The following is a 24,680-nucleotide window of genomic DNA, read 5'->3' as shown; positions in this document are numbered from 1 at the left end:
CCAACACAGCAGCACGAATAATACAGCGCCGTCTAACACAGCAGTGCCATCCAACACAGCGCCGTCTAACACAGCAGTGCCAACACAGCAGCACGAACAACACAGCAGCACGAACAACACAGCGCCGTCGAATACAGCAGCACGAACAACACAGCGCCGTCGAACACTGCAGTGCTAACACAGCAGCACGAACAACACAGCGCCATCGAACACTGCAGCGCCGTCTGACATGCCAGCGCTATGAACGCATCTAACACAGCAGTGCTAACATAGCAGTGCTAACATAGCAGCACGGACAACACAGCGCCATCCAACACAGCAGCACGAACAACACAGCGCCGTCGAACACTGCAGCGCCGTCTGACATGGCAGCGCCGTGAACGCATCTAACACAGCAGTGCTAACACAGCAGTGCTAACACAGCAGTGCTAACAACACAGCGCCGTCGAACACTGCAGCGCCGTCTGACAGGTCAGCGCCATGAACACATCGTGTCTCTAGTAATAGGTTTTTACCCTTTCAACTGGTACAAAAACTGACACCTTTATACAAGGGATCAATAACCACAACACAAGCAGTCAATATATAAACAAAAAGAAACAACTCTGATCATGATAATGATATGCACTGTCCTTGAAGTTGATTGGTCCACACCCGAGACAGCTTTTCTTAGAGCCTAGTCTCCATTGGTGTTGGACCAGATGACGCCAAAAGGCGTACAACTCAAAGACAGGCACTATCAGAGTATTGAGAGCTCGGGGTAAGCATTTACACTATGAGACCTCCTTAACCAGTGGCAAAAAATTGTAATAAGTTTTTACCCTTTCAACTGGTACAAAAACTGACACCTTTATACAAGGGATCATGTTTGCAATAACCACAACACAAGCAGTCAAAATGCAAACAAAAAGAAACAACTCTGATAATGTCTCTGTCTCTGTCGGTTGCAAGCTGTTGGGCGAGTCTCACCGATAGGAAAAGACGTTCTTTGACAGGCGCAGCTCCTGCAAGTGCCGGCAGCAGCCCCGCAAGAGCGCCCCGAACATCTGACAGGCGACAGCGCCATACACGTCGAGACATCGACACACACACACCACTGCACACATGTCACGCATGCACCATACACGTACGTCACACACACCACACGCCACACACACTAGACACATACGTCACACGCACACACATCACACGCACACTGCACACACACGTCACTTGTACACACGTCACACACGTCACACCAGAGGTCGCAAACGGGTACCCGTACCCGTACCCGGCCGGGTATGGGTAGCCGGGTATCGGGTAGGGTACGGGTATCGGGTACCGGGTTGTGACCTCTGCGTCACACGCACACTGCACACACACGTCACTCGTACACACGTCACACACACACCACACACACGTGTTACAGACACGCATAACACACGCACGTCACTGACACACGTCACAGACACACACCACACACACACGTCACACACACACCACACACACACGTCACACACACACCACACACACACGTCCCCTTCACGGCCGCCGCGACCCTCACCGTCTCCACGACGCTCTCCGTGCCGGACAGGTCAAGCACCGCCAGGGCGTTGGGCTGCGCCAGGAACGCGTACAGGTTCTGGGTGAGGAGGGGGGAGGATGGCACAATCACAAGTCACGGCTGAGTCGACCTAGTGGCGGCCCACTCCCTGTGCGGGTGACGGCAAGGGGGGGTGGCGGGGAAGGTGTCTGTGCGACGCTCACCGACGTCTCGTCTGCGCGCAGGATGACACCAGAGAGGTCTAGGCACGTGAGCGAGTTCAGGGTCAACTCGCTGGTCATCAGCGCCTGCGACATCGCGTTCACCCCTGCGCACGCGCACACACGCGTATACGCGCGCGGAGGACACGCACAGACGTGCACGCAAGGGACACACGCACGCCAACACACGTGGGAATGAAACGCAATGCACATGTTGGCAACATGGACAACGTTCGCACAGATATATACGAGAAGTCACACGCGCGTACTTACAGAGGTACATACGTGGACACGCCCGCAGACAGACACACATGGCGCAGGAACGTAAGAACAGGCACACACGCACACACAGATGGACATGCACGTGGACACACATACACAGACACAAGCAACAACAAGACATTTACAAAGAACCTTTCAGAGGGGAATGCTCATGCGCGCACGCACGCACGCAGGCACCCAATGACCTCTGTAAAAGCAGAAATTGCCGACCTGTTTAAAAATTCATGAATCCTTCTGTGACTGCGACCCATGGCAAGCCAAGTGGGTGGCGGGGTGGGGACGTTGCGGTGAGTGGGCGACTGTGTGCGCGGGACAACTTGATCAGAGTGCACATCACTCAGCTTTATCGTAAACAAACAGGCAGTGCATCATTAGACCTCCTTTGCCAGTACCAAAATATAATAATAGGGGTTTTCCCCTTTTTTCTGGCAACAAAACTGAAACCTTTTTACGAGGATTCATGTCTGCATTAACCACAATACTTGCGGTCAAAATGCGAACAAAAAACATACTACGATAATATATGTATTGTCCTCGAATCTGAAAGAAAGCCGTCCCTTGGTGTGGACCAATCAGTTTCAAGGACAATCCATATATTATCGTAGTATGTTTTTTGTTTGCATTTTGACTGAAAGTATTGTGGTTAATGCAGACATGAATCCTCGTAAAAAGGTTTCAGTTTTGTTGCCAGAAAAAAGGGGAAAACCCCTATTATAAAACAGGCAGTGCATCGTGGCTATATTGGCCTGGCATAATCTTTTTGCTAGATGTATAAGAGGGCGAGTGAATGAGTGAGTGGGTGGTGGCTAGTTTGGCCAAGTGAGTGGGTGAGCCAGTGGTTGGCTGGCTGGATAGGTGAGCGAGTGAGTGAGCGAACGAGTGGGTGGGTAAGTGAGTGAGTGAGCGAGCGAGTGAGTGAGTGGGCGAGCGAATTATTGAGCGAGCGACCTAGTGAGTGAGTGAGGGAGTGAATGAGCGAGCGAGCGATTTATTGAGTGAGCGAGCCAGCCAGTGAGTGAGCGAGTGGGTGGCTAGCTGGCCAAGTAAGTGAGTGAGCGAGTGGTTGGATGGCTGGGTGGGTGAGCGAGCGAGTGGTTGGATGGCTGGCCAAGTGAGTGAGTGAGCGAGTGGTTGGATGGCTGGGTGGGTGAGCGAGCGAGTGAGCATGTGAGCAAGCAGGTGAGTGGTTAGCTGGTAAGTGATTGAGTGAGTGAGCGAGTGGGTGACTGGGTAGGTGATTAAGCGAGTGAGAAAACGAGAGCGTGCGTAAGCAAGCGGATGAGTGGCTAGCTGACCGAGTGAGTGAGTGAGCATGTGAGTGAGCGAGCGGGTTCGTGGCTAGCTGACTGAGTGAATGAGTTAGCATGTGTGTGAGCGAACGAGCGGGTGAGTTGCTCGCTGACTGAGTGAGTGAGCATGTGAGTGAGCGAGCGGGTTCGTGGCTAGCTGACTGAGTGAGTGCACACGTGCGTGAGTGAGCGGGTGAGTTGCTCGCTGACTGAGTGAGTGAGCATGTGAGTGAGCGAGCGGGTGAGCGGCTAGCTGACTGAGTGAGTGAACATGTGTGTGAGCGAACGAGCGGGTGAGTTGCTCGCTGACTGAGTGAGTGAGCATGTGAGTGAGTGAGCGGGTTAGTGGCTAGCTGACTGAGTGAATGAGTGAGCATGCATGTGAGCGAGCAGGTGAGTGGCTAGCTGACTGAGTGAGTGAGTGAGCATGTGTGTGAGCGAACGAGCGGGTGAGTTGCTCACTGACTGAGTGAGTGAGCATGTGAGCGAGCGAGCGGGTTAGTGGCTAGCTGCCCGAGTGAGTGAGTGAGCACGCATGTGAGCGGGCAAGTGAGTGGCTAGCTGACCGAGTGCGTGAGTGAGCACGTGCGTGAGTGAGCGGGTGAGTGGCTCGCTGACTGAGTGAATGAGTTAGCATGTGTGTGAGCGAGCGAACGGGTGAGTTATTCGCTGACTGAGTGAGTGAGCATGTGAGTGAGCGAGCGGGTTAGTGGCTAGCTGCCCGAGTGAGTGAGTGAGCACGCATGTGAGCGGGCAAGTGAGTGGCTAGCTGACCGAGTGCGTGAGTGAGCACGTGCGTGAGTGAGCGGGTGAGTGGCTCGCTGACTGAGTGAATGAGTTAGCATGTGTGTGAGCGAGCGAACGGGTGAGTTATTCGCTGACTGAGTGAGTGAGCATGTGAGTGAGCGAGCGGGTTAGTGGCTAGCTGACCGAGTGAGTGAGTGAGCACGCATGTGAGCGGGCAAGTGAGTGGCTAGCTGACCGAGTGAGTGAGTGAGCACGTGAGTGAGTGAGCACGTGCGTGAGTGAGCGGGTGAGTGGCTCGCTGACTGAGTGAATGAGTTAGCATGTGTGTGAGCGAGCGAACGGGTGAGTTATTCGCTGACTGAGTGAGTGAGCATGTGAGTGAGCGAGCGGGTTAGTGGCTAGCTGACCGAGTGAGTGAGTGAGCACGCATGTGAGCGGGCAAGTGAGTGGCTAGCTGACCGAGTGAGTGAGTGCGCACGTGCGTGAGTGAGCGGGTGAGTGGCTAGCTGACCGAGTGAGTGAGCATGTGCATGAGTGAGCGGGTGAGTTGCTCGCTGACTGAGTGAGTGAGCACGCATGTGAGCGGGCAAGTGAGTGGCTAGCTGACCGAGTGAGTGAGTGAGTGATCGTACCTTTGAGCGTGAGCGCTGTGCGGGACAGGTTGAGACTGCGTAGTCCCTTGCCAAGTCGGCTCAGCTGCTGACTCAGCTGATACAGCCCTGCACGTGCATGAGGGCGCACACACACGTGCAAGCATGGTGAGCGGAGGAGCTATGGGTTAGTAGATAGAATCGTTTATTTTTATCGCGTCATTCATGCAAATTACATCTCAAAAACGCACGGGAAACTGTAGACCGCACAAGCCCAAGTTCTGTGGTCTGCCAGTAAGAGGCGCAACTTGCTATGCACAATTCCAATCGATGAATGCATTGCTGAGTGCCGTGCAGCATCTGTGTGGTGCTGTGCTGTGTGTGGTGCCGTGTCTGTGTGGTGCTGTTTCTGTGCGATGCAGCGGGTGTGCAGTGCCGTGTCTGTGCAGTGCTGTGCTGTGTGCAGTGCCGCGTCTGTGCGATGCAGCGGGTGTGCAGTGCCGCGTCTGTGCAGTGCTGTGCTGTGTGCGGTGCCGTGTCTGTGCGATGCAGCGGGTATGCAGTGCCGTGTCTGTGCGATGCAGCGGGTGTACAGTGCCGTGTCTGTGCGATGCAGCGGGTGTGCAGTGCCGCGTCTGTGCTGTGCAGCGGGTGTGCAGTGCCGCGTCTGTGCGATGCAGCGGGTGTGCAGTGCCGTGTCTGTGCGATGCAGTGGGTGTGCAGTGCCGCGTCTGTGCGTGTGTTCGGTGTTCACCTCGGTCCTCCAGGCTGTTGTTGGACACATTTATGGAGTGGAGGCAGCTGGCAGGATTTTGGGTCAAAGCCGTGGCAAGTTTCTGCAGAAAATCACTGGCAGGAGGAAGAGGAAGGAGGAGGAGGACGATGAGGAGGAGGAGGAGGAGGAGAAAACAGCGCAGCAGTACACGGGGGAGGGAGATGCAAATCTTGGAAACGTTGCTTTGGCCAAACTAAGTTTCCCTGTGTCTCGATTTACGAAAGATGCCACTGCTGTGAACACCGCCGTGTTTAACAAATCGCACCTTCCTGTGCACAACGGAAGAAACCCGGGAAAAATCCGCGCATTCGAGGGAACAACACTCAAATCTCCGGACAGACGCGTTCGCAAATTCCCTTGCTGTGCTACTCTCTTCTGGCCATTTCACAACCGAGTGGTAGATTTGGAGTTTTACAAATCTGGAGCTATGCACTTTAAAATCTCGATTGAAAAATTCATTTCTTTCTAACTACTTTTTGTGTTTAGTTTGTTGTCTTTCTCCCGCACCTCCGATTTGCAGCACGGTTGGCTACGTACGTTGCGAAAAAAGTTCAACATACATACGTACACACAAATTGTTACTACGTAGGGTTTCGCTGTTGTGTTGTATAGCTCACCCATATGTGTTCAGGTTGCACAGCCTGTTATTCGGCACGACCTCTGACATTTTGCACCAAGTGCTGGGACCTTCTTCAGGAACTGAACCGGTCTCAATCAAGTTCCTGAAGTTGTTGTTGTTGTTATTGGTGTTATTGTTGTTGTTGTTCGGGACTCTATTTGTTGTGGCGGCGGTGGCGGTATGGCAGCTGGCGTGAAGCGGCAGTGCAGCCACCGAGGCCCAGCATGCACCTGTGCCCGTCCCAGAATGCCCCTGTGCATGTCCCAGCATGCAATGCTAAGTGAGCACTCACGACTTGAGCCCAACGTTCTCGAGCACCAGCTCCTCCAGGCGCGAGGATCGCGACATCACGCGCAGCACTTGCTCGCAGACCTCTGCAGACTGGTGCACACACACGCATACACGCACCATCAACACACACACACACCACACACACATACACGCACCATCAACACACACACACACCACACACACATACACGCACCATCAACACACACACACACCACACACACATACACGCACCATCAACACACACACCACACACACACGCATACACCCACCATCAACACACACACACACCACACACGCATACACGCACCATCAGCACACACACACACCACACACACATACACGCACCATCAACACACACACACACCACACACACATACACCCACCATCAACACACACACACACCACACACACATACACGCACCATCAACACACACACACACCACACACACATACACGCGCCATCAACACACACACATCACACACACATACACGCACCATCAACACACACACACACACCACACGCATACACGCACCATCAACACACACACACACCACACACGCATACACGCACCATCAACACACACACACACCACACACACATACACGCACCATCAACACACACACACACCACACACATATACACGCATCATCAACACACACACACACACCACACACATACACGCACCATCAACACACACACACACACCACACACATACACGCACCATCAACACACACACACACACCACACACACATACACGCACCATCAACACACACACACACATACACGCACCATCAACACACACACCACACACACATACACGCACCATCAACACACACACACATACACGCACCATCAACACACACACGCATACACGCACCATCAACACACACACACCACACACACATACACGCACCATCAACACACACACCACACACACATACACGCACCATCAACACACACACACACCACACACACATACACGCACCATCAACACACACACACACCACACACACATACACGTACCATCAACACACACACACACCACACACGCATACACACATCATCAACACACACACACCCACACACATACACGCACCATCACACACACACACAAACACACACATACACTCACCATCAACACACACACACCACACACACATACACGCACCATCAACACACACACACACCACACACGCATACACGCACCATCACACACACACACACCACACACACAACACGCATCATCAACACACACCACACCACACACATACACGCACCATCAACACACACACACACCACACACACATACACGCACCATCAACACACACAACACCACACACACATACACGCATCATCAACACACACACACCACACACCATACACGCATCATCACACACCCACACACCACAACCATACACGCACAATCAACCACACACACCACACACACATACACGCACCATCAACACACACACACACACACACACATACACGCACCATCAACACACACACACACACCACACCACACCATACACGCACCATCAACACACACACACACCACACACACATACACCCACCATCAACACACACACCACACCACACACGCATACACCCACCATCAACACACACACACACCACACACGCATACACGCACCATCAGAACACACACACACCACACACACATACACGCACCATCAACACACACACACCCCACACACACATACACGCACCATCAACACACACACACACCACACACACATACACGCACCATCAACACACACACACACCACACACACATACACGCGCCATCAACACACACACACATCACACACACATACACGCACCATCAACACACACACACACACCACACGCATACACGCACCATCAACACACACACACACCACCACACGCATACACGCAACATCAACACACACACACACCACACACACATACACGCACCATCAACACACACACACCACCACACACACATACACGCATCATCAACACACACACACACACCACCACACACATACACGCACCATCAACACACACACACACACCACACACATACACGCACCATCAACACACACACACACACCACACACACATACACGCACCATCAACACACACACACACATACACGCACCATCAACACACACACCACACACACATACACGCACCATCAACACACACACACATACACGCACCATCAACACACACACGCATACACGCACCATCAACACACACACACCACACACACATACACGCACCATCAACACACACACCACACACACATACACGCACCATCAACACACACACACACCACACACACATACACGCACCATCAACACACACACCACACACACATACACGCACCATCAACACACACACACACCACACACACATACACGCACCATCAACACACACACACACCACACACACATACACGTACCATCAACACACACACACACCACACACGCATACACACATCATCAACACACACACACACCACACACACATACACGCACCATCAACACACACACACAACACACACACATACACTCACCATCAACACACACACACACCACACACACATACACGCACCATCAACACACACACACACCACACACGCATACACGCACCATCAACACACACACACACCACACACACATACACGCATCATCAACACACACACACACCACACACACATACACGCACCATCAACACACACACACACACCACACACACATACACGCACCATCAACACACACACACACCACACACACATACACGCATCATCAACACACACACACACCACACACACATACACGCATCATCAACACACACACACACCACACACACATACACGCACCATCAACACACACACACACCACACACACATACACGCACCATCAACACACACACACACCACACACACATACACGCACCATCAACACACACACACACCACACACACATACACGCACCATCAACACACACACACACCACACACACATACACGCACCATCAACACACACACACACCACACACACATACACGCACCATCAACACACACACACCCACACACACATACACGCACCATCAACACACACACACACCACACACACATACACGCACCATCAACACACACACACACCACACACGCATACACGCACCATCAACACACACACACACCACACACACATACACCCACCATCAACACACACACACACCACACACACATACACGCACCATCAACACCACACACACCACACACACATACACGCACCATCAACACACACACACCACACACGCATACACGCATCATCAACACACACACACACCACACACACATACACGCACCATCAACACACACACACACCACACGCATACACGTACCATCAACACACACACACACCACACACACATACACGCACCATCAACACACACACACACCACACACACATACACGCACCATCAACACACACACACACCACACACACATACATGCGCCATCAACACACACACATCACACACACATACACGCACCATCAACACACACACACACACCACACGCATACACGCACCATCAACACACACACACACCACACACGCATACACGCACCATCAACACACACACACACCACACACACATACACGCACCATCAACACATACACACACCACACACACATACACGCATCATCAACACACACACACACCACACACATACACGCACCATCAACACACACACACACACCACACACATACACGCACCATCAACACACACACACACACACCACACACACATACACGCACCATCAACACACACACACATACACGCACCATCAACACACACACCACACACACATACACGCACCATCAACACACACACACATACACGCACCATCAACACACACACGCATACACGCACCATCAACACACACACACCACACACACATACACGCACCATCAACACACACACCACACACACATACACGCACCATCAACACACACACACACCACACACACATACACGCATCATCAACACACACACACATACACGCATCATCAACACACACACACATACACGCACCATCAACACACACACCACACACACATACACGCACCATCAACACACACACACATACACGCACCATCAACACACACACGCATACACGCACCATCAACACACACACACCACACACACATACACGCACCATCAACACACACACCACACACACATACACGCACCATCAACACACACACACACCACACACACATACACGCATCATCAACACACACACACCACACACACATACACGCACCATCAACACACACACACAACACATACACGCACCATCAACACACACACCACACACACATACACGCACCATCAACACACACACACATACACGCACCATCAACACACACACACACACATACACGCATCATCAACACACACACGCATACACGCACCATCAACACACACACACCACACACACATACACGCATCATCAACACACACACACACCACACACACATACACGCACCATCAACACACACACACCACACACACATACACGCATCATCAACACACACACGCCGTGGACAGAAAGACACACACCATCGACACGCGCACACACCACGCACACATACACACACCATGCACACACACATTCACACCATACACACACACACGGCATGCGCACACATGCACCATGCGCACAAATACACAAAGCAACAACAATAACCGGCATTCACCAGTAAGTGGCGGTGACATAACCACGGCGCTTGTGCCAGGCTAGGTGCACTTTGAGGCCACTTGAAGCAGAGGTCACCAACGGGTTTTGATTCCTTACCCGTACCCGTACCCGGCCGCACCAGGGTCGCAAACGGGTACCCGTACCCGGCCGTACCCGTACCCTATCCGTACCCGGCCGGGTACGGGTAGGGTACGGGTATCGGGTACCTGATTGCGACCTCTGGGATGAAGCCATGTTGCAGGCGCGGGTGGGTTGATTCTAGGAACTTGAATTGTGAGAAGAGACAAGACGTTGGGAAATGAGTGACACACAGTTACTCACCAGTGACTCACGGCCTACCCGTACCCGTACCCGGCCGCACCAGGGTCGCAAACGGGTACCCGTACCCGTACCCGGCCGGGTACGGGTAGCCGGGTATCGGGTACCCAGTTGCGACCTCTGGCGTGAAGTGTCGAAAGGAGCAGTGGTGCAGTGGTTAGCGCATTGCGAAATGAACCCGGCAATCCAAGTTTCATTCCCCGCCACGGCTAACATCACTGGCGAGTGGTGACATCTGAACCGGGCCTCTGGGCCTTCTCTACACCGACCCCACATTTGACCAGCGTGGTGAAGTATGGTCGCACAATGCACATAAACCGACATGGCACCGAGACGCCTTCGCCCGGCAGCAGGCTGATAACGTGCCGGTGAATTCGAGGCGCGCTGGGAGGACAGCTTCTCGAATCGTGACCACGACTCTCCGAGTCGAGAGCGCGGCGAACAAACCCGTCGCGCGTTTCAGCCCAAATCGTCACGCACCAGCCGGACGTCCTTGCAGTGCAGCTTGGTGAACCAGGAGCTGAACTCGAGCGTCGCAACGATGGGGACCAGGTCCCTGGGTGCACGCGCACGCACACATACACGCACGTACACACGCACGCACGCATACACTCACACGCATACACGCACGTATACACGCACACACGCACGCATACACGCACGCACACACGCACGCACACACGCACACGCACACACACATACACGCACGTACACACGCACACACGCATACACGCACACACACACACACGTACACACGCACGCATACACGCACGCATACACGCACGTACACACGCACACACGCACACATACACGCACGCATACACGCACACATACAAGCAAGCAACACGCACGCACACACGTACACGCACGCATACACGCACACACACGCACATGCACGCACGCACACACACACGCACACACGCACACGCACGCACACACGCACGCACACACGCACACACGAGCGACGCGTCAGGTCGGGGCAGCCGTCTGCGCACTCCACTGAGCGCCGTGGTTAGGCGGCACTCTCTCATCACTCACGCGGGCTGCGCATGTGCAAGTGAAAGTGTGTTTGAGCGTGTCTGCGCATGTCTGTGCGTGTCTGCGCGTGTCTGCGCGTGTCTGCGCGTGTCTGAGCGTGTCTGTGCGTGTCTGTGCGTGTCTGTGCGTGTCTGCGCGTGCAGTTGAGGTGCACCTGCCGTCCAGGTGGCTGAAGTCATTGAGGCTGAGCTCGCGTGAGTCGTGGGACAGGTAGATGGTGTCCACGTCCTGCAGACACACACACACACACGCACACACACACACATGCACACACACGCATGCACACACGCACGCACGCACACACACGCACACACACACACAAAGACAAAGATCCCCCGTATAGCCTGAACAGACTGTAGGGGCAAGTGCTGTTAGCGAGCACCTAACACACACACACGCACACACACACACACGCACGCACACACACACGCACACACACACACACATGCACATTTCCCCGTGAAGCTTTTAACAGGCTGTTGTGCCCAGTGCTGTTTGCGTGCACCGCACGCCAACACCATGCATGGCCGCCTTTGTCTTCTCCCCACTAATGTTTACACACTGCAGCAGCCATTGCATTCATTTAAGGTCTCTTGAAGCGATCTCAGAAGTGAGTCTGTGGTGATATCCACTTGTGAAGGCTGCCCTGTAAGGATTTCGCATAGCACTGTGAGTTACAAATGGATTCTTCATCTCACCAGATGACACATTCCTAGCACAATCTGGATAAAATTGAGGGCCAAAAAAAGTCCCAAAAAATATGAACAATAGAATGCAATGTATATATGTCGTGTTATATACAATGATTATGATGACGATGATGATGGCGCAGTGAAGTGAGTGAGGTAGCTCACCCACTGCACCTCTTCCCGGCAGGGCAGGCCCAGCTGATCGCAGACGCAAGCATACGTCTGTGAGAATCCTCCTACTCGCGCAGACGTCGCACACACACACACACAGCACAAACATCACACACACACACACGCAGCACAAACATCACACACACACACACGCAGCACAAACATCACACACACACACACGCAGCACAACGCACAGACATCACGCACACACACACGCAGCACAACGCACAAACATCACACACACCCACACGCAGCACAACGCACAAACATCACACACACACGCACACACACACGCAGCACAACGCACAAACAACACGCACACACACACACGCACACACACACGCACACACACACGCACACACGCACACACACACGCAGCACAACGCACAACATCACACACACACACACGCAGCACAACGCACAAACATCACACACACACACACACACGCAGCACAACGCACAAACATCACACACACACACGCAGCACAACGCACAAACATCACACACACACACGCAGCACAACGCACAAACATCACACACACGCACACACGCAGCACGACGCACAGACATCACACACACACACACACGCAGCACAATGCACAAACATCACACACACACACACACGCAGCACAACGCACAGACATCACACACACACACACACGCAGCACAACGCACAAACATCACACACACACACACACGCAGCACAATGCACAAACATCACACACACACGCAGCACAACGCACAAACATCACACACACACGCAGCACAACGCACAAACATCACACACGCAGCACAACGCACAAACATCACACACACATACACGCAGCACAACGCACAGACATCACACACACACAATGGGGCATCACACACAGATGTCACACACACACACGCAGCACAACGCACAGACATCACACACGCACACATGGGGCACCACACACAGACATCGCACATACAGACGTCGCACACACACACACATACGCAGCACAATGCAGAGACATCACACACACACGCATGGGGCACCACACACAGATGTCACACGCACACACGCAGCACAACGCACAGACATCACACACACATGGGGCACCACACACAAACGTCGCACACACACACACACGCGGCACAACACACAGACGTCACACACACATGTAGCACAAAACACAAACGTCACACACACAGCACCACACCCGGACGTCACCGCGCGTAGACGTCACACACACACAGACAGCCGGCTGACGGCGGTCAACCGGCAACAGCTGCCGTACGGCACCCTCGAAGCCCCAACCGGGGCCACGACAGCTGTCGGCACCAAGACCGCCCTCTGAACCCCCACCCCGCGGCGGACCGTGTGAAGCGCGGTTGCGGAGCGCACGCACCACAAGGCCCCATATCCACAATGCTCTGCCGGGCCCAGGCTGTCTGCAAGGAGTTCGCCCGCTCGTGCATGTCCAGAGTCAGCCTCTTCAAGAAACTGGCGAACGCACACACGCACAAAGACAAAGACCCCGCCCCATAGCCTTAACAGACTGTTGGGGCAAGTGCTGTCAGCGGGCTTGAGAATCGAGGTGGCTTTCGCGCACCGTCCCGTCTACACGCGTGCCGCCACAGAGGCCGCGTTTGTCTGCCATGCGAGTGGGAAAGGGGTCATAGGTCAATCGCGCCATGTGCTCTTGCGACCCCGGTGTCAGCCTAGAGGCTCGCAAGGCAAGGGCATTGGCGGCGCAGTGGTAACCCTCGCGCCTTCATGGGACGAAAGGGTTCCTGGGTTCGACTCTCGATTCACGTGCCTATCGGCGTTTGTATGTTCTCACTCTGTTCCGTCTTCGTATGTTTTCCCGCACGGTGGCGAGATTTTAACGACCCCGTGGGAAGCGGTAGCGTAGCGGTTAGCGCACTGCGCTACGAACCCGGTTCACCCGAGTTCGATTCCTGCTCACGGCCAAGACCAGTGATGATGATATGAATGGGTCCTGGGCCTCACCAAGGTCGACTCAGCCTCAAATTAGTACCTGATGCAGTTTGCTAAAACACCGCGACGAGCGAGGCAAAGGCGGCCGGGTGTGGTGGTGGCCACCCACCTCCTCGTGTGCCGTGCCGGCCTTCATAGGTGCTACTCGCTAACAGCACTTGCCCCAACAGTCTGTCAAGGCTATAGGGTGGATCTCTATCTTTGTGAGTAAGCGTGAGTGTGTGGAGTGTGTCTCCTCTACCCCTGTTCTACAGGGGTTTCCTCGCTTAGCTAAAATAAAGAAAAAAACGAGCAATGTAACTGGCATTGCCCCAAATTCCTGAAATGTTACTCAATTGGGATCGCGGTGAGCAGCATCGCAACGCTACTGCGAAGACCTGGCAGGACCCTCTTGAAAAAACGAGTCTTGAGACTCGGCAAGGCTCTCCTCGGTAAACAAGCGGAAGAATCAAATTGTAAACAACAACGGCAGCGGGGGTCACTGCTGCAATGTGGTCGTGGCGTTTGTTGTGGTTGTGTTTGTGTGCGTTGTGGTTGTGGTTGTGTGTGTTGTGGTTGTGTTGTGGCTGTTGTGTTTGTGTTGTGGTTGTGTCTGTTGTGGCTCTGCGTTGTGGTTGCGTGGTTTTTGTGTTTGTGTGCATTGTGTTTGTGTGTGTTGTGGTTGTGTTTGTTGTGGTTGTTGTGTTGGCTGAGGTTGTTGTGGACTCACGGAGGACTGACCCCGGGCACCACGGCCACCATGCTGTCGTTGTGTTTGTTGTGGTTGTGTTGTGTTTGTTGTGGTTGTGTTGTGTGCATTGTGGTTGTGTGTGTTGTGGTTGTGTTTGTTGTGGTTGTTGCTGACTCACGGAGGGCTGACCCCAGGCACTGCGGCCTGTGCGGCGACCATGATGTGCATCAGAACGACGTCGGCCTCCTCCGCAGAGCTCATCGCCATGGTGACGCCAACCCGCTCCGTCTCTAGCAGCAACTGCTCAACAACAACAACAACAACTGCTCAACAACATGATCAACAATAACATCATCAACAACTCAACGAAATGACCAGTAACATCATCGTCAACATAAACAATGACATGAAATATAAACAATAACATAACCAACATAAACGATGACATCAAGAACATCAACAAAAGAAGACACAACGACAACAACCGCAACATCAAAAACAACGTAAGCAACAATGCCGCAACTCAATAACAACAGCATCCATGTAACAACGCCAAATAACACGACACAGACAAAACCACACCGATTAGGAGTTCACGACAGCAGTTTTGTTATAAAACTACCACCGGGTACGGGTACCTGTTCCCTACCCGTACCCGTACCCTACCCGAAATGAGTGACAAACGGTTACTCACCAGTGACTCACGGCCAACCCGTACCCGTACCCGGCCGCACCAGGGTCGCAAAAGGGTACCCGTACCCGTACCCGGGCGGGTACGGGTAGCCAAGTATCGGGTAGGGTACGGGTATCGGGTACCCGGTTGCGACCTCTGCCGGGCATGCATGAGCGTGCCACGCGCTCTGCTAGTGGCAACTTTGAAACAACATAAATGATTTGAAAAATATATTTTATCCCTCCCAAATAATATTTTCACTGCCGCCCCCCCCATCCCCCCTACCGTCTTATGCTGCCCAGCCCCAGGAGCTGCCTCTCTCACCTTGTTGCCCTTGAGTGTGGCTGCCTGGATCTCCAAAAAGTGGAACGTGGACTCCACCTGAAAAGGAGCGCGAGGAACCGGCGTCACGGACATACGAGACAGCGGCCTCCCTCGGCGGAGAGGCGGTTCCGTCCGGGCGGCCATCGCTGTGGCCAAATATTTGTCACCAGACGGACGATGCGTCCGTTCGTCCAATAGAATGAAACGAATTACAGTACTGTGCGTTTTTGTTTTACCAGGTAAGGCTCACTGAGCTATGTGGAACTCTTGTTCAGAAGCAAGCTGGCTGTCACGAATGAGAGCTCGAGGAAGTGGCTTACCATGTGGGAAATGTACAGCAGCCAAATACTCTAAGCGCACATTGATTCGAAATGTGGAGGGGAAAACCGGAGGACCCGCAGAAATCCACGCGATCACGGGGAGAGAAAGACGCAAATTCCAAATATACAACAGCAGGCATCGTCAGGGTCGGGATTGAACCCGCGGTCTCCTGCATGCCAGGCGAGGGAGTGTACATCTCACCAGCGTGACGGGACACAGAACGAGGAACACAAGCATTAGATAACTATAAAAGGCAATGACATCTAAATTCAATCTAGATTTGAAGTTTTCGTGACTGCAGGGATCCATACTCTTTGGTTCTTTCGGTAAAGTCACGTAGGTATAAAACAAAATAAATTAATGACAGGGAATACCTACGTGGCTTTACCGAAAGAACCAAAGACATCTAAATTGTTTAGAAAAGTGAGCGGGGCTTGGGCAGGATACGTCAGAGATGATGCGCGATGGCCGAGAAGAATACAAACGGAGTGGCAGCTAGGTAATGGAACTCATCCGAGAGGACATCGACTGGGGAGATGGAGTGACGAGACCAGCTCGTGTGGAGGTGCTGAGCGGACCGTTGCACTTAAGGATCGTGAGAGATGGGGGCGGCTTGAGGAGGCCTTCATCCAACAGGGGATGGATCATGGCTGCTGATGATGATGATATGCAAATGTTACTTTTATCGCTGGCCAAAGGTCGCAAACGGGTTTTGATTCCTTATCCGTACCCGTACCCGGCCGCACCAGGGTCGCAAATGGGTACCCGTACCCGTACCCGGCCGGGTACAGGTACCCGTTCCCTACCCGTACCCTACCCGTACCCTACCCGAAATGAGTGACAAACGGTTACTCACCAGTGACTCACGGCCTACCCGTACCCGTACCCGGCCGCACCAGGATTGCAAACGGGTAGCCGGGTATCGGGTAGGGTACGGGTATCGGGTACCCAGTTGCGACCTCTGTCGCTGGCCCAGCGGCAGTGGATTCGCTACTTTATGCAGAAGTTAACGGTTTGAATCCAGCGGCTGCCCCGGGCCATTCATGCGGTGGTGCGGTGTTAACCGTCATCGACACTACGCGCCGTCCGCTTCACTCACAGTGGACTTCAAAGATCCCGTGACGTCATTCGCAAGAGCGAGCCATCGTGTGCCGGCGTCGCGGTCCACGTTTGCCAGATTTGAAAGAAATTTCGTCGGGGATTATCTTGTCTTTTCTAGTATTGTATATAGCGCTCCTGTCAAAGCGCTTCACAAGAATTAGAAATGGTGCATTAGTATTGGCTGATGGGGTAAAGCGATGGGATTTGAGTGTTGGGGAAGGGAAGGGATGGCAAGGAAGGGTGATGACAGGGAAAAGGAGGGGCGAGGTTTGGAAGGGAGAGGGGGAGGGATGGTCAAGGTTTTAAGGGCGAGGACAGAAAGTAGTAGAGGGATTACTCTTTGGTTCTTTCGGTAAAGTCACGTATAAGGATAAAATAATAAATTAAATAATAGCATACGACGATTTATTATTTTATCCTTATACGTGACTTTACCGAAAGAACCAAAGAGTAATTCCTGCAGTCACGAAAGCTCCAAATTTAAGATAGTGGAGGGATACGCTTTTGAAAAAAGATGAGTCTAATGGGACGAATGAAAAATGTTTTAGTGAAGTGGAAACGTGGCTGAGCACAGGGAGGGGGGGGGGCGTAGTGATGGACAACAGAGATTGTGAATGCAGGGGCCGAAATGGGACATTATAAGAAATAAGAGAAGCGAGATTTGGATTATACACACAGCAGTAACATCGCCCACCCCCCCCAAATCCCCCACTGCAAAAAAAAATTAATTGGCAGGACCCTCTTGAAAAGGAGTCATGAGACTCGGCGAGGCTTCCCTGGGTAAATGAGCGATCGTGATGACGCCAACGGGCCGAACAAACGAGACGGTGAAAACAAAAGGCAACGAGAATGTGACTTTTCGATTTAAAGCTTTCGTGACTGCAGGGATTCATCTTCTTGGTTCTTTCGGTAAAGTCACGTAGAAGGGAAATAATAAAATAATAAAAATAAAACATAATAAAATACAATTCTCACGACGTTTCGGCCACAACGCAAGCAGCCGTCCTCAGGTGAAGAACAGGTCTGTCGGAAAGACAGCGTCTGAATGGGCACCACCAGGCTTGGCAGCGCATATTTAAGCTGGGTTGGAGGGTGGAAGGGGCGCCTTGACAAAGTAATTTGCATATTCCGCTGTCTTTCCGACAGACCTGTTCTTCACCTGAGAACGGCTGCTTGCGTTGGTGGCCGAAACGTCGTGAGAATTATTTAATAATGTTTTATTTTTATTATTTTATTATTTCCCTTCTACGTGACTTTATCGAAAGAACCAAGAAAAAGAATGTGACTCTCGAATCGATTTTCACACGCACTGAATCGCTGGCGGTTGGAGGGGAAGGGAGGTGAATAACTGCATCCCAAGTGAACGTCAAAACAATCGCTCGGAGTGGAACGACGGATGTGAATCATCGATGCACGTCGAAAGATAACCGTGAGCTAACCATACACGCACCGAATGGCGCTCGTTGGGGTCAACGGTTCACGTCACCTCGGCATCCACTCTGAAGTGCTACAATTCGCCGCGATGATAAACAACAAAAAGTGACACCATTGGAACCTCATTTGCCAGTAAAAATATGATAATTGTTTTTTTACCCTTCTATATGGCAACAAAACTGACACCTTTTTACAAGGAGTCATGTTTGCATAGACCAAAATATTGGCTGATGCAGTCATAATGCTGTCTCGGGTGTGGACCAATCAACTTCAAGGACAGTGCATACATTATCAGAGTTATGTTTTTTGTTTGCATTATGACTGCAGGTATTGTGGTCTATGCAAACATGACTCCTTGTAAAAAAGGTGTCAGTTTTGTTGCCAGATAGAAGGGTAGAAAACCAATTAACAAAAAGTGATTCCGAAATCCAATCGCAATTCAAAATTGTGACGTTTATCAAATCGCTGGAGTGGCGGTGGTGCGGGGGAGGGAGGGACGAGGGGACGGGGTCGTAGGAATCGGGAGTCGTTGATTTGCATCACGGTTACATGCCCAAAAACGTTGCCGGCGGCCTCAGACCGCCCCAACCAACGGAGGCAACGCCACAACGTTTTCGCTCGACATTCGGACAAAACCGAGCGATCATCGCCGACGTGCGACCGATGCGAAGCGCACTTCGACGACGGACGGCCGACGACGACAACGTCAACGCTTTGCCGTTCGACGAAGGGGGGCACGCGGCAGAGGCAGAGGCGGCCAAGGCAGCGGTGGTACCTTGTTCGGGGTGCGAGTCGACAGCAGGAAGCCCCTCCACGCCGTCAGCACCTGCGGCGACACCACATTCACGTGACCAAACGCAGGGGGGTGCCTGGAGGAGCCGTATTTGGCAGCGCCGGTGTTTCAGGTGGCGGTGCGGTGGTGGCGTCGTGCGAAGAGGCTGCGGGTACGGGTGAGGGGAGGTGAGGGGGGGGTAATCGTGGCCTACACCTGGCAGTGTGGCGCTGGCCCCTGGGCTCACCACAGCTTCCCCCCCCCACCGCATGCCGGCACACATCCGCCCAGCCACGCCATCTACCCCCCCACCACCACGAACGGCTCCGCAGAGCCGAGCTCGTAGGTTCCTCCCGCATCAAACGTGCGGCACCGCAGTGGTAACGCTCGTGACATGCTAGGTGTGCAACGTTGCTGACGGACTGTGTGCTGTCTTGTTGTGGTCTGGGTCTGTTTTTGTTTTCGCTTTGCTGCCTTGCCCCAAGATTGCAATTTGGTTTTGAGAAATCTGGAGGAATTGATGTACTTACGCAATTTGTACTTGCGAACTTTGTTTAATTTTATTGAGTGACTAGCTTGGCTTTCCTTTGCTTTCCACTCACGCAATTGTTTTCGCTTGGTTTGTTGTAACTTTCTGACCTGCCCCGACTGGATATCGCTGATAAAGAGCTTTACAGTTCTTCTTGGTTCTTTCAGTAAAGTCACGCAGAAGGGAAATAATAAAATAACAAAAATAAAACATAATAAAATACAATTTTTCTTTTTATTATTTTATTACTTCCCTTCTACGTGACTTTACCGAAAGAACCAAGAAGATTAATCCCTGCAGTCACGAAAGCTTTAAATCGAAATTTAAAAGCTTTACAGTTCATCGGATTCTTCCAGCCTAAATGAATATTCAGATTCTGATGTCTCGCTCCCTGTGATCACGTATTTATTTCTTCTCCGGGCCCTCCGGTTTTGTCCTCCACATTTCGAAACACGCGTTTAGACTATTTAGATTGTTTGGCTGTGACACATTTCCACATGATAAGCCACTTCGTTGGGCTATCCTCTGTGGCCAGGTCGCTTCTGAATAATAAGCTAATAGCTCAGCGAGCTTAACCTGGTCAAATAAAATAAAAATGTGTGAATTGCTGACCTTTCTTTTCACTCCTATTGTGTTGTTGTATTTTTTGTTGCTGTAACTTTCTGACCCGCCCCCACTTAGTCATATAGTCACTTTAAGAAGTTTTCTTGTTCATGTTTTTTGTTTGTTTGTTGCGGTTGCACCCGATTCAAGAGCCGAATGGCTCACAGGGCTATACCTAATAAATCAACTTGAACTTGAACTACTGGATATTTGTGAAAAAGAGCTTTACAGTTCATCGGATTCTTCCAGTCTAAATTAAGATTCCGATTCTATTTCGTCTGCCTATGACTTTTAATCCCTCTCGATATCTCTCATCTCCCTTAGCCTCCCCCTCCGTCTCTAGCCGTGAGCACCCACACTCCACCCTGTGTGGTCAGGTGATTTGTGGCGTGAATCCCGTAAATAACAGCCACCGTTTCACGCAACGCAGCAACCCTTATCCTTACAGCCTTTAACCAGGCCCACAGCAAACCTTATCCTTACAGCCTTTAACCAGGCTCACAGCAACCCTTATCCTTACAGCCTTCAACCAGGCCCACAGCAACCCTTATCCTTACAGCCTTTAACCAGGCCCACAGCTACCCTTATCCTTACAGCCTTTAACCAGGCTCACAGCAACCATTATCCTTATAGCCTGTAACCAGGCCAACAGCAACCATTATCCTTATAGCCTGTAACCAGGCTCACAGCAACCCTTATCCTTACAGCCTTTAACCAGGCTCACAGCAACCATTATCCTTACAGCCTTTAACCAGGCCCACAGCAACCCTTATCCTTACAGCCTTTAACCAGGCCCACAGCAACCCTTATCCTTACAGCCTTTAACCAGGCTCACAGCAACCATTATCCTTATAGCCTGTAACCAGGCCAACAGCAACCATTATCCTTATAGCCTGTAACCAGGCTCACAGCAACCCTTATCCTTACAGCCTTTAACCAGGCTCACAGCAACCATTATCCTTACAGCCTTTAACCAGGCCCACAGCAACCCTTATCCTTACAGCCTTTAACCAGGCTCACAGCAACCCTTATCCTTACAGCCTTTAACCAGGCCCACAGCTACCCTTATCCTTACAGCCTTTAACCAGGCCCACAGCAACCCTTATCCTTACAGCCTTTAACCAGGCCCACAGCAACCCTTATCCTTACAGCCTTTAACCAGGCCCACAGCTACCCTTATCCTTACAGCCTTTAACCAGGCTCACAGCAACCATTATCCTAACAGCCTTTAACCAGGCCCACAGCAACAGATACCATGTACGCATGCTACGATCACCATTGATCCCCTATAGGCCGTTATATGGTCTATGATCCAGGACTCATCAAATCACTGCAGTGGCTCGCTTGCCAGCGATCAGTCGCCTCCTAATCGCTCTTCTATAGCTAACACCACGGTCACTGTTCTCACAAACTTCACTCATTGATTTCCCCACCCATGTTGAGGACTCGGTCTACTGGTTTGTCTCCATCCGCACCGCTAACACTGCAGGTTGCAAGAACGCACTCAGCCACTCACGTATTCACTCACTGAGGAACTCATCCACCCACTCGCCTAATGACTCACTCACTCATTCACTCACTCACCCATTCACTCACTCACTCAGCCACCCGCTCACCAAACTGCAGGTCACCTCACTTCTTGTTCTGCTTCCTCCCTCGCACTGCTCCACTTTGGAATTCCCTCTCCAATCCGCGTCTCTCTTGTTCCCAAGCTCTCGTAATAACCTTGCTAACTTGTTTTTCTATCTACGAGACTTTACCGAAAGACCCAAAGAGTTTGAAGAAATGTGTTACACACTCTATCTTGTACAACTTTTGTGGTGCAGTGAACGCTCGATGTTTTGGACCTGTTTCAAGACAATCGACACCAATTGCTGACCCCATGTCCGTACTGGACATCTGTGAAAAAGAGCTTCATGGCCCATCAGATTCCTCCTGCAGTCTCAATAAAAACTCTGATTCTAAAATTGACTCAAGAGTAACCACGGCAACTCGGTGCAGCAATGGCCGCAGGGCGACTCGGAGTTGCGGCTTAGCCAATCAAAACAGTTTGATGAAGGGTGCGCTTCGTGACCCACGTTTGGTCTACAGACCACATAACCTCGAGGGCAGTCACATGACCCCTGCCTGCGATCCGATTGGAATTCGCCATCCCAGTTGCCCACCAGATTTGCCCACATTTTGTCCAAATAATTTTTTTTCTACGAGAGAAAAAAAATGGGGCTGACAACCATTGCCGCTCGGTAACGGTTGCTAGAACACGGCCACCCCGGTGCGTCACAGTCTGATCGGGGCTCCAATGGCCGGAGCTTTGACGACTGCGATGCCTCGACTCCATGGCACTGCCCCCGGCCCTCACCAGGAGTCGCTCGGCCGCCGATCCCTTGGTGTCGAGGCGCACGGTCGTGTGGAAACGCGGGGCCCCGTGACGGCGCAGTAGGCTTCGCCAGCTGCCTGTCCACGGCAACACGCACAGCAGCAACAACAACGTCAACAGTTTGTCTCGGCAACTGCCAACAGCGTCAACAAATTAAGGTTTACACTCATCACACACAAAGTGCTTGCCGCAAATGAACCACGATACTTTGCTGATCTGGTTAGGGAGCGTAAACCACCACGCCAACTCCGGTGATTCTCCCAGCAGCAGCAGCAGCAGCAGCTTTTGGCTAATCATCAAACAAAGACGGTTACTGCATCGCGCGCATTCAGATGCGCTTCTGCGGCCGTCTGGAACGCTCTTCCTTCCGATATTAGGAAGCCACTGGAGCCTTGCACTTTTACATCATCTGGATTGAAAACTCATTTCTTTAGAACTGGTGTTTGTGTTTTGTTTGTTGTCCTTCCCTTGCACCTCCGATTAGCACGGTTGGCTAATATGTCTCAACAACTGTCCACAGGATCAACAACTTGTCTCAACAATAACTCTAACAAAACATCATCAACAAAGAAAAAACCTAAGAGTATGAATCCTT

General features: G+C 52.0%; 1 protein-coding gene across 1 annotated transcript in view; it reads right to left on the bottom strand.

Moving 5' to 3' along the window:
* The window catches only part of LOC133357880 (F-actin-uncapping protein LRRC16A-like), a 57,468-nt gene that overhangs the window by 18,938 nt on the left and 13,850 nt on the right, over positions 1-24,680 (bottom strand). Inside the window, exons 2-15 of the mRNA XM_061576032.1 lie at positions 24,068-24,162; positions 20,580-20,630; positions 16,949-17,005; positions 16,130-16,251; positions 14,689-14,783; positions 13,310-13,380; positions 12,610-12,683; positions 11,898-11,973; positions 6,338-6,426; positions 5,406-5,500; positions 4,694-4,780; positions 1,747-1,850; positions 1,544-1,621; positions 970-1,046 (exon numbers count right to left, since the gene is read on the bottom strand). Of these exons, the coding sequence (XP_061432016.1) occupies positions 970-1,046; positions 1,544-1,621; positions 1,747-1,850; positions 4,694-4,780; positions 5,406-5,500; positions 6,338-6,426; positions 11,898-11,973; positions 12,610-12,683; positions 13,310-13,380; positions 14,689-14,783; positions 16,130-16,251; positions 16,949-17,005; positions 20,580-20,630; positions 24,068-24,162 (1,171 nt within the window). The remainder of the gene's footprint in view (positions 1-969; positions 1,047-1,543; positions 1,622-1,746; positions 1,851-4,693; positions 4,781-5,405; positions 5,501-6,337; positions 6,427-11,897; positions 11,974-12,609; positions 12,684-13,309; positions 13,381-14,688; positions 14,784-16,129; positions 16,252-16,948; positions 17,006-20,579; positions 20,631-24,067; positions 24,163-24,680) is intronic.

The sequence above is a fragment of the Lethenteron reissneri genome, chromosome 60 (genome assembly GCF_015708825.2).
Source record: "Lethenteron reissneri isolate LAM-NWPU_2019-01 chromosome 60, ASM1570882v1, whole genome shotgun sequence".
In the NCBI taxonomy this organism is placed as follows: Eukaryota; Metazoa; Chordata; class Hyperoartia; order Petromyzontiformes; family Petromyzontidae; genus Lethenteron; species Lethenteron reissneri.
The sequence above is the reverse complement of the archived record's forward strand: the minus strand, read 5'-3'. Positions and strand labels throughout refer to the sequence as shown.